Source organism: Enhydra lutris, unplaced genomic scaffold, assembly GCF_002288905.1.
Source record: "Enhydra lutris kenyoni isolate GAN:26980312 unplaced genomic scaffold, ASM228890v2 scaffoldscaffold72, whole genome shotgun sequence".
In the NCBI taxonomy this organism is placed as follows: Eukaryota; Metazoa; Chordata; class Mammalia; order Carnivora; family Mustelidae; genus Enhydra; species Enhydra lutris.
Window position 1 is genome coordinate 4,360,179 of NW_019154156.1, and position 12,602 is coordinate 4,372,780.

General features: G+C 41.1%; 1 protein-coding gene across 3 annotated transcripts in view; it reads right to left on the reverse strand.

Annotated features, from left to right (window-relative positions):
- Positions 1–12,602, reverse strand: part of LOC111159979 (inositol 1,4,5-trisphosphate receptor type 2) — a 490,010-nt gene that overhangs the window by 442,997 nt on the left and 34,411 nt on the right. For all 3 annotated transcript variants that reach the window (XM_022522705.1, XM_022522706.1, XM_022522707.1), the window contains exon 2: positions 12,334–12,404. In XM_022522705.1, the coding sequence (XP_022378413.1) occupies positions 12,334–12,404 (71 nt within the window). The remainder of the gene's footprint in view (positions 1–12,333; positions 12,405–12,602) is intronic.

The window sequence follows — 12,602 nt, forward strand, 5'->3', positions numbered from 1 at the left end:
TTCTATTATGTGGATATACCACTGCATGTATTGGTTATCCATTGACCAGTTGAGATTTTGATTGTTTCCAGTTTTTTGTTATAAACATTCATGTACAAATTTTTGTGTGAATTTAATATCTCACTGCTTTTAGTTAATACCCAAGAGTGAAATTTGGGGGTCATATAGTATGTGCATATTTAACTTAATAAAAAACTGCCAAACTCTCTTCCAAAATGGCTGTACCATCTTGTATACCACGAGCCATGTAAGAGAGTCCTAGTTGATCTGCATCCTTGTCAACACTTGGTATTTTCAATATTTTTTTAAACCATTTTTGTAGTGGTACTTCATGGTGGCTCTTGATACTGAGATGTTATTTTCTGGCACCTTAAATGTTGATATTCCTGGAGATTCCAATTAGGGTACTCTTTTTTTCTCATTCTCACAGCCTTAAATTTAATCCAAATTTTAATAAATTTCAAATCTCCATTTTTCCATCTAGATTTCTGAGCCTCCAGGTCAATATATCCAGCAATCTTCTAAATCTACATCTCTGGCAGAAAGGATGCCAGAACCAAGTTCATTACTGGGGTAAACTGCAAAGAGGCCATAAGTTCTTCCCATCCCTGTACACACATCTTATTGCTGGTGACTTTGGAGCTCTGCCTATCAAAAGGCACAGACAATGTCTCCATGCTTTGCATCTGAACATATTTGTGTCACATTAGTAAATGTGACACAAGCAGGGGTTTGAACAGTGATGAGCACTGGTGTTCGCCCTTTTTGCTGTTGTCATACTATCCTTATGTGAAGAAACTGAGCTAGCCTTCCAGGCAATAAGAGACACATGGCTCAGCACCCCCCATCAACAGCCTATCCACAGGCAGATATGTAAGTGAAACCATCCAAGACTATCCAGCTGCAAACTATCCACAGATACTTGAGCAAGTTCAGCAGAAATCAGCCAGGCCAGCTCAGAGCCAAAGAATCAGCCAAGGAACCACAGATTCATGAATTAAACAAATGGATGCTAAGTGAGTCACTCAGTTTGGGGGTGTTTTGACAGATAGTAAGAAAGAGTTGATACAATTACCTTCCCCTATCAAGTAGTTTCTTTCGTATTCCATATCTCAATACACACTACTACCATCTACTACATTGCCCAAAACGGAAACCTGGGAGAACTCTGGGACATATGCTTCTCCCTCACCTCTACGGCCTACCCCACTTCCTCACACAATAAGTCACCAAGCCCTAATATGGTCAAATACATCCCCTTCTCACCATCCAAATCTACTAGCTTAGTCCATTATCAAATTTTCTCGACTATTTTTAATAGTCTCCTCACTGATATCCCATTATGTATTTCTGACCTCTCCATGTAAAAGAACAGTCTTTCAAAATTTCAATTCTGATCATGTCTCAGACCAGCTTAAAATTCTTTAATAGTCCTCCACTGTCTTAACATAAGTATCCAATGCCTCAATGTGGCATACAAGGCCATGGGGCATCTGACCTCCTTCAAGCTCATCTCTGCCACTCTTCCACATTCTCCTAAGCTTTAAACACTCTTAAAAGCCACAAACACAAAGGGATCGTGCCACTGCACTCCTCTGGACCTCAGCCAGAAATGCTTCTTCTCGACCCGCTCCTTTCCACCTGGTTAACAACCACACATTCTTCCACAGCTCCAGCTCACCTCCATTCTTCCGAATTCCTAAATCAATTACAATCCTCTTCATGCTTCCAAAGCCCCTTGGGCTTAAAAGCAATACAGTTAATAGTTAAGGGTCTGAATTTCAATCAAAGCTTTGTTTCCTTCTCATTATATAACCTTGAGCAAGTTACTGAAGTTCTCCAATCTCAATTTCCTCAGCTATAAAATGGGGGGTGACAGAGAATGTTACCCTTCACCCCCAATAGCCATTGTCTTCTTCCTTTCAGTAACAGAACCCCTAAGTTTAGATAGGCAAATGGTCAGCTGTCAGCCCACGAACCACCACATTCCTCAGGCTCCTTGCAACAAGATGTGGCCATATGTGTTTGTTCCCTGTGGCTACCATAACAAATGGCTAAAGAGTTGGTGGCTAAAAACAACAAAAACTATTCTCCTATCGTTCTGAAGGTCATAAGTCCAAAATCAAGGTGTCAAAAGAGCCATATTCCCTCTGAGGGATCTAGGAAACCATCCTCTCTTGTCTCTTCCAGCTGCTGGTGGCCCCAGGTATTCTTCGGCCTGTGGTAACATAACTGCTTGCTCTGTGTCTGTCTTTGCATGGCCTTCTCTGTGTCTTCTCCTCTTCTGTCTCTTACATGGACATTTTGCATGACCTTCTCGTCTCTGTGTCTTCTCCTCTTCTGTCTCTTACATGGACATTTGTCATTGGATATGGAGCCCACCTGGGTAATCCAAAATGATCTCATCTCAAGATTCTTAATGTAATCACATTTGCAAAGATTCTTCCTTCCTTACCAATAAGATAACATTCATAGGATCCAGGTATTAGGATATGGACTTAACTTTTGGGGGCCACCCTTCTACCCAATATGCCATGTGACAATGAAATATGAGAAAGAGTGATATATGAAGTTCCAGATGTTCCTGAAAGAAAAATCTACTTGCCCTGGATTCCTTTTATCCCCTTTCTTTCTTTCTTTCTTTTTTTTAAGATTTTATTATTTGAGAGAGAGAGAGAGAGAGAGAGAGAGAATGAGCAAGGAAAGAGGCAGAGCGAGAAGCAGACACAGGGCTAGATCCCAGGATGCTGGGATCCCAACCCAAGTTGAAGGCAGACATTTAACCAACTGAACCACCCAGGCGCCCCTCCCTCTTTCTACTGACTGGGAAGTGGTGACTACTGGAACAACTTTGGGAGCCATGTGCTGAGGATGGTAGAATTGCCAAATGGTTCTGATCCACTCACTTAGGAACTATGAAATGGGAGAGAAATAACTTCTATCTTATATAAGCCATTGGTGGTCATCTAATTAATGCAGATAATAATATTTCAATAATAATACATACCTCTTAAGGTTACATGAGGATGACATGGATTAATAGAATGTGAAGCATTACCTGACATATAGTAAAAACTAAATAAATGTGACGTCCTCAGTGGTAGCAGCAGAGTAGGCTTGGTGACATTTAAGTATCATTGGCTAACTTTTGTATCTCCTAGAAGACCAAATGTATTGAGGTAAATGGCTTAGTGCTTTCATCTCAGCATTTCAGTTAAAGAATGCCAAGCGTTCTGTCACTGAAAAGAAGATGCAGTTCAGCTTGGCGTACCAACTATTACCCTAGGAACTAATTTCATGAAAAGGTTCACCCTCAGCCTGAAAAATTGAGATCTCCCTTCCCTGTGGGTACAAATTTTTTAAGCTACAGGTCAAATGCTATCTTTATTAAGAACCTTTCCTCATCTCTCAAAACAGGAAATTAAAATCTCCATCCTCCTACAATACCTTCACCACACCTTTTTATTTAGGCTTTATCGCTTCTACCTTGTGCTATAATTGTTTATATGTACATCTTATCTCCCTCATTAGATTATAAATTCCTTGAGAGCAGTGTTCATTTCTGACTCATTTGAGCCATACCAACGAGTTTGCATGCTACATTTCACACAATGGATATTGAATAAATCTTACGAAATGTATCCCAAGACTTGATAATGTTGAAGAACAAATTTGCCTCACCACCTAGTTAGCTATGTAATCTTAAACATGCTGCTTGACTTCCCTAAAGTGTAGTTTCCACATTTGTAAAACGGGGCTATTGAGAATTAAACAAGGTAACATAGATAAAGGCCGACATAACCACTCAAAGTTAAGAAATTTGACATTTAGAACTTTCTTTCTCAGAAAGAGTAGTCTTGGCTATTAAAATTCTTACAAAGGGTATTTATTCAATATTTACAAGGAATGTAGACACAAACTAACTTCATACCCAATACTGAAAGGAGACTTTTACAATGAGCTAGCAGCACAGGAAAATCAGCCCCTGGAGAGAGGATTAGAAAGTGAGGGTGTCAGAGTTTTCCTTATGCCACGAAATGCACACAGGACAAGTGTTCATTTTCTGCCCACTAGTTCTTACTCTTAAGGGAGAGAACTAAATTTCACAACTTAGAGCCACAAATCAAAGTTCATGTACCATATTTATTTTAGATACATAATTAATTATGCAAGTGCTAGCCTACATATCCAATTCGTGAGGCTTGCAAAGTAGTCCTATCTGACCGTTGAGAACCACAGCAACTTCCTCCATTAAAGACTGAAGCATCTTACAGCCCAGGCACTTTTGCAGTCCTGACCAGATCCAACAGAAGAAGCAAAGAGGAAAAGCGGTCCATTTCCATTTCATCCTTTGGCCCTTCTCTGAAACCTCACTGAGAAGAGTAAGTTTATTATCCAATTTCCATTGCCTCTTAAGAGCTTAATAATAGGGACTTATCTTACTATGACAACGTACTACAAATACACAGGATCAGTGCAGCAATAACATGCCACTGGAGACTTTAAAGACTTTTAGGTATAAATCATGTAATTGTTGGCTTGGAAATCCATTGGAATTTTCTAGACTTCTTTGTAGGAAACCACAAAATGTTATAACCTAAATAAACTTCACTCAATACATGTAGAAGTTTTCATCTTCTGCTATCCACCCTACAGATTAATATGTTAGACTGCACCCTTGACACCAATGAACTTAAATCTAGAGGAGTAGAATTGAAGACTATAACAAAGTAACAGGTCTACACATTGCTTATTATAAAACAACTAATCAGCCAGCAACTTTGTTATATGCTGGGTGGTGTTAAGACACGCCCCCCCAAAAGAGTATCTGACAACAGGCCTGAAATTATATTGCCTTTAAGAATTATAATTTTTTCTAGAACTTATTCATTCTTTCAACAAAAATTAATTCAGCACTAACAATATGCAAAGCACTGTTCTTGATCTTGGTAACTCCCCAGAAGGCAAGGCTAACACAGTCTTTACCCTCATACAGTTTATAGCCTAACTGCAGGTCTTTCAAGTAAAGAAACAGGTGCAGCTTCTGAAAATGTACAAGTAATGTGACTACGTCTCTTCAGGCCCAAGTTCACTGACAACTACAGTGGACAGTTTCCAGCATGCTGAGAGCTTCCAACCTCCAGTTCCCCCATCTCTCTTCTCTTCGTGAGAGCTTTCCCTGAAAGCTTTCCCTTTCACTTGAAGAACTTCTTAGGTACAATCAGGAGCAGCCCAGAAGTGTGTTGTGGAAGAGGGTGATAACACCCTTGTAGGGGCAATCCGTAACCCACAGAGGATGCAAGTTGGCCCCAGCTTTTCTGTCCTTGGGCAGGAGATTCTGAGGCATGGTCCTGATGGAGTCTCAGAGGGCCGTAGCAGCACAGAGTTTCAGTTGCCACAGTGATGGACATCAATGAACAATTTGTTGCCTTTTCTTTCCCTAGACTTACTCTCCCACACTGCTTCATCCGGGCTTCCAGAGATCACCTCCCAAATGGACTACCTCCAACCACGTCTTCCAAAGTCTGATTTGCAGAGACTCTGACTAATGCAATCCTACTCTATTTCTCCTCAGAGATATTCAATAACACTGGAATAAAACATGGATTCAGAGGATCACACATCTACCTTTTACCAACTGAACAAATTTTAAGGTGTTGTAAGGCTGGGAATTTGAATAAATAATTTGGATAAGAGTTAAGATCTGAGAGAGAGCTAGAGTGAGAGACAGGGCGAGTGGCAGGCTGGAATTATAAGCCAATCAATGCCAATAAAATGAAATGTAACAGAGTCTCTACTTGGTTCCAAAGAACCAATTATACAGCACAGGAGGAGGAAAATGAGGATTCAGAGACTCGAAGGAAAAGCATCAGGAGTCTGGGTTGACTAACAGCTGGAGGTGAGGGGGGGGAGTCCTGCCCAAGACTCTCGGGCCACAAACATGGGATCCCAAAAAGAGGAAAATTCTCATCACACTGCACCCAGATGTATACGTTCTCTTCTTTCCACACCTCTAAGAACTACAGTGACAAACAGGAGCCCAACCAGAAAACAAACAAGACAGTGAAATGAAAGCTAGAGAAATCACCATGAAGAATTTGTGACTGGCCACAAGTGAAAGACATTTTTAAAAGTAAGCCTATAGAAGGAAAGATGTGCAGAAATGCGATCGTTCTAAACAAATACTTTAAAGGACTGTTGTGTAGAAGTGGGATTAGATTTAATCTATGTGTGTGTACAGAACCACTGGGTAAAACTTATAGGAGAGGATAATTCAACACATAATACGGCAGAGTGATTAAAAACAAACAGCTCTGGGGGTTCCTGGGTGGCTCAGTGGGTTAAGCCTCTGCCTTCAGCTCAGTTCATGATCCCAGCGTCCTGGGACTGAGCTCCACATCAGGCTCTCTGCTCAGCAGGGAGCCTGCTTCCACCTCTTTCTCTCTCTGCCTGTCTCTCTGCCTACTTGTGATCTCTGACTGTCAAATAAATAAATAAAATCTTTAAAACAAACAAACAAACAAACAGCTCTGGAGTCAGTGACCTCAAGATGGCTGCATAACCTCTTTATACTTAACTCTGTCAACCACAAAATTGGGAACAGCAACAATTTTCACTTTTAGGGTTATTGTGATTACCACATAATAATGCATAGGAAGCCCCAAGCACAGTGTAGCTTGTATTAAATGTTCCATAAATGTTAGTTATTTCAAACCTGAACTTGTTTCAGTCTTCATCAAAAAATTACACTAACTGGGGCACCTGGGTGGCTCAGTTGTTAAGCATCTGTCTTTGGTTCAGATCATGATCCCAGGGTCATGGGATCAAGCCCCACATTGGGCTCCCTGCTCAGTGGGGAGCCTGCTTCTCCCCCTCCCACTCCCCCTGCCTGTGTTCCCTCTCTCATTGTCTCTCTCTCTCTCTGTGTCAAATAAACAAGTAAATAAAATATTTTTTTAAGAATTACGCTAACCCCAAATCTGAAGAAATTCAGCGCAGCAACTGTCAAACTGGTAAAGGAGGTATTTATAACTGGCTCATACTAGAGAATCACTGTGTTAGACAAGATGGACATGGTCAACTACATAAAAACTCGAAGCTACTACGTAGCAAGATCGCTTTCTCACTTGTGTGCCTGCGTGTGTAACTTTCATGACTGGAGGCCAAAGGTGAGAGTCCCAGACTTCAAAGGGACTTCCCTGAATTATACGAAGAGACGGAATTGAATTGAAGAAATAATCTTGTCACTCTTCTCCCAAGACTCTGATTTTCACTACCTACGTTAGTGTTGCACCACAGAGCAAAAGATTTCTCTATTTAGGTTCTACTTCCAGAAACATTTTAACTTACTGCTTCGGGATGACTATTTGCTTGCCAGATGTGTCCACTTGATAGGTATGGTAGATGATGAAATAGTCACATGTCAAATGAGCACAGAATCTCAGAGTTGGACATTTCAAGACCAAAGGGACCAACCCTGAGGAATATCTAAGCCACCAGAAGGGGCTATCTTCTCTTCATTCCATCCCTCTGGGGGATGGCTTCCTGGGTTCTCTACTACTTCTATGTTTTATCACACTGATGGTAATAAAGGCACACATAAACCTGTCTTGCCTGCATTTATATTAGCTTTTCCTCCTAAAAGAGAATGCACATGTATCAATAGAGCACAGGCTTCAGGAAAAATCCACATCAGAGAAGCGCTTTCTAGAGAGTTGAGGGCAAGGGAGGTAGGGAAAGAAGTGTCTAAGGAACTAGGGGGGAGAAAGGAAAACCAAAAGACTATAAAGTCAACAAAACAACTGCTATAAATTAGTATGAGTGAGAAGGATTAAATTTTATGTCAAAAAATGGGACCAGGGGCACCTGGGTGGCTCAGTGGGTTAAAGCCTCTGCCTTCAGCTCAGGTCATGATCCCAGGGTCCTGGGATTGAGCGCCGAATCAGGCTCTGCTTCCCCCTCTCTCTCTGCCTGCCTCTCTGCCTACTTGTGATCTCTGTCAAATAAATAAATAAAATCTTTTTTTTTTATAATGAGACCAGTGATAAAACATGTTGATATTATGTGTCCCTGATATGTTTGCAAAGAGAAGGGCAGTGAACCTCTGTGGTATTCTTTGTTTTTGCTTTTGTTTTTGTTTTTTTAAGATCTTATTTATTTATTTGACAGAAAGAGAGAGAGAGAGAAAGAGAGCACAAACGGCAAGAGGCAGAGGGAGAAGCAGATTCCCCAGTGAGCAGGGAGCCCGCTGCAGGGCTCGATCCCAGGACCCTGCAATCGTGACCTGAGCCAAAGGCAGATGCTTAACCAACTGAGCCACCCAGGCGCCCCCCTCAGTAGTATTCATCTCAAAAACTTAACCGCAGCCTAATCATGATAAAAACATCAGGCAGACCCCAAATGAGGGAGATTCTACAAAATACCTTGCCAGCATTCTTCAAAGGTTTCAAGGTCATGAAACACAAGGAAAGACTGAGAAAATGTCAGAGACCAGATTAGACTAAGAAGCAGGATGACTAAATGCCCCATGGGGTCCCAGATGGGATCAGGAACGAGGAAGGGAGAAGAGTCAAAAAACTGGTGAAATCCAGAGGAAGTCTGGAACTTAGCCAATAGTAATATACAGAAGGTAATTTCTTAGTTTTGACAAATACACCATGGCTATGGAAGAGGCTGACACAAGAGGCAACTGGGTGAAGAGGAACCCTCTACAGTAGTTTTACAACTCCTCTGTACGTCGGAATTTATTCCAAAGTTTAAGGGTTATCTTTAAGGAAAATAGATAGTCTTTGACCAGGAGAGGAATTTTGCACTGGCAAGAGAAAGCCACTGCCCATTGGTTAATATTAGTCTGATTGTGTGGTTTCTACTGAAAAATGGCTGTCGATCAGGTTTTAAATAGCCCTTGGGAAGTTGTTGTTAAAACTTGGTTTCCTCTGTTCCTACGGGAGGCAATGTGACATAATCAAAAGAATATTTCGCTGTATAACTTTGGGTATTGGAGAGAATCATTTTAACCCTTTTGGAGCTCTGGTTCCTCATTCCAAAAACTAGAGGAGTTGCACTAGATTAACTATGAACTGTCTAGCAGCTCTAAAATTGTAGGATTCACTCAGACAAACAACAGACTATGAAAAACAAAACTCTTTCCAAATTAATTTGAGACTATCATTTGTATGGCTGAGGCCAGAGGAACTGAGGTGTAGCAGTACCGTGATACACTATTGTTTCTTCACCTTATCTAAAAAGTAACAATGAGGGAGGGTGCTCTGGAAACTTGGCCAAGGAGTTTGGAAATGCAGGGGTGGCGATGCTAGGAGGCCAGTCCATGAAAAGAACAATGACTTTTAAAACCAGAGGATACAGGGGGAATACATGCAGGCAGAGAACAGTGAAATGCAAGAACTATGAAATCTATGTGAAAAGACAAGGCATCTGGGACAAGAAGGCACACTTCTGGCTGCTGAGCAGTCTGAAGACCAAGGCAAGCCCACCGCAGGGCATTATCCACTGGGACTCTGCCACAACAGTGTTCCAAGAATCATGACAGAAGAGCCAGAGCTTTAAGATAAAAGGAAAACGTATGGAAAGGGTGGTTGGGTTATGGACATTGGGGAGGGTATGTGCCAAGGTGAGTGCCGTGAAGTGCGTAAGCCTGACGATTTACAGACCTGTACCCCTGGGGCAAATAATACATTATATGTTAATAAAAATAATTAATAAAAAATACTTAATCTTGGGGTAAAAAAAAAAGATAAAAGGAAACCCTCAATCCACAGTTTTAAAAAAGGGGACCCTCCTTCTCTGATGATGAAGGAAGTAAGAAAAATGGTTCAGTCTTAAACTAGAGGTAGAAAAATCAGAGCAACCTAGCAGGGACAATGACGGAGAGTATTAGATTACAGGAAAAGCCAGCCTTCCAGGGGCGGGTTGGAGCACCGGAGTGATTCCTACTTTGAAACAATGCCCGCTGAAAAACATGACACCAAGCATCTGTATAGAATTACCTCTGGGCACGGAGTGTTACCACAGGGCTGCCTCAATGATCTTCATGCTTTAAAACAATTTGCTTCGCTGGGAAAGAGGAAAAGGAAAAAAGGTGGCCACCCACCCTGAAGGTTGTCTTTGAAAGATTCCTCTCCCCTGACTTAACAGAGGAATAAGACTGCCCCACCTCATGGCGGTGAGGTATGGAGGGGCCCTGAAGAACCAAGTTCTATCCCATGACCCCAGGGAACATTTGGGTCTCTCATCCGAAAGAATTGAACAATTAGTTTTGGGATGTCTAGCATGGGTCAATGCCTGGAAAACAAGGAAAAAGCAGAATCCTGCCCTCGAAGACAGTACAACATAAGAGCTGAGTCAAATATGTTAAAAGGAAATACAGTATGACTTTCGATGATAAGTAAACTGTCATTTCTATCATGATTTAAAACACTTCCCATTTATTCTCTGGAGAGGTTTCCAGCCTCAACTGAGCTCTGTGTGGTTCTCCGTGCATTGTTCTCGTTATTACCCACCCCTGCTCTCACCAGCCAAAGACAAATGCCCTTTGAGGCTCAAAGTGGTTAGGTGACCTACTTAAAATGACACAGCCAGTGAGCCGCACAGTCAAAACCTGAACCCCATGCTTCTTCCTGGTACAGAAACAGATTTGTTGCCCCCATTTGCCTTGGAAACTTGTCTTTTTATCGTTAATGCTCCATCCACACCGCAAGTTACTCATCGGTCGCAACGCTGACTCTCCTTCCTGGTGGCTGTATGGCGAGTCCGTCCTCAGTGAGGACCCTTGAGGGAACACCTCACGTGCTCCGAGTGAGGGGAGAGTCCCTAGTGACTGGTTCCATCAGTGCTTCCAATGGCCAGTGTCTCTTCCACGGCCGGTTTTATGTTAATTTCTCCATGTGGAGGAAAAAATGGGAGTTCTTATTCAGATTGACCGATTTAACTCAAAAAATATTTATTGGGCTTGTCACTCTCTCCACAAGGTTCTGAGTATGAAGAAAATGAAATATATATATTCTTATAATGAGAATTGGGTGGGAAAGTGTCCATCACGGGGAGTGAAACAAGGAAAACATTTGCCAAATGTGAAAAATACTTCCCTTCCCCAAGGTAGGAAGTAGCACAGCCTGACTTGGGCCTGGGGACCTGGGGAATCCCTTCTACTTTCTCTCTCTGGAATTTTATCCCACATTAAAATTGTTTTTCACCATTATGAGAAGGAATGCTTCCACCGTGTGTTCAAAGTGAATGCTGCTTTAAAATTATTTTTATTGGGACGCCTGAATGGCTCAGTCAGTTAAGCATCTGCCTTAGGCTCAGGTTGTGATCCCAGGGTCCTGGGATCAAGCCCCGCATCGGGCTCCCTGCTCAGTGGGAAATCTGCTTCTTCCTCTCCCTCCCTCTGCTCGTGCTCTCTCTGCATCAAATAAATGAATAGGATCTTTTAAAAATTAATTAATTAAAATTATTTCTATTATTATAAGTACAAACAAATTATGAAATTGATTTGAACAGGCTTTTAATTGCTGGTTTTAGTTTGTTTCTTTGCAGATTCCATTAATACTTCCTAACAGTTGAATTATAATCGGTCTCCTATTATGGCCAATGTCTCAACTGATATTATCAAGTTAACTCTAACATTATACTTAGAAAGGAACTCTAAGACAATTGTTCATTATTACATGTCATCCAAAGTGACATTTTAAAAGCTAAGCAAACAAATCACTATCACCCTCTTGGAGATTTTACAAAGATAAAGAGCTGATAATGAAACACAAATCTTTACAGCATAATTGCCCCAGGAATACATAAATAAATATTTGGCTGTATTTATTAGTTTGGAAAGTAGGCTTTCAGAGTTCATTATCAAGATTTCCTTTCAACAGATAGACTATCATCCAGCAAAACAAAAATTGAAACTACTCTTTCCCTGTAAATCCTTCAATGTGTAAAAGAAGAAAAACAACAAAGAAATTTTTGAAAGACTTTTCAGTGGACACATTTACATGTGAAAGTTTCACACTGAATAAAGTTTTTTTTTTTTAAGATTTTATTTATTTATTTGACAGAGATCACAAGTAGGCAGAGGGGCAGGCAGAGAGAGAGAGAGAAGAGGAAGCAGGCTCCCTGCTGAGCAGAGAGTCCGATGCGGGACTCGATCCCAGGACCCTGAGATCCTGACCTGAGCCAAAGGCAGAGGCTTTAACCCACTGAGCCACCCAGGAGCCCCCACACTCAATAAACTTTTAACATGACTTATTTTAAGACACAAAAATAATCTCAGGCTCTTATGTCACATAATAAAAAAAATAGATATGTATTTCTTACCTCTGAATTTCTTGGGAGGGTTGGTGAGGTCTCCCGCTTCAGGGTGCACCACACATCTGTCATCCACTAACCTGGAAGACAAAGCATATTGATACTAATAACCTCGTCATGTTCAGAAAGCACAGATCACATGTGGCTACTGTATACATACTTACTCAGAGTATGAATACCATTTTTCACTAAGAAACTTTTTAACAATCATAAATTTGTAATAAGATTTTGTCATAAAGATACTAATTGAAGCAGCATTTATGAAACTGAAAATTTTT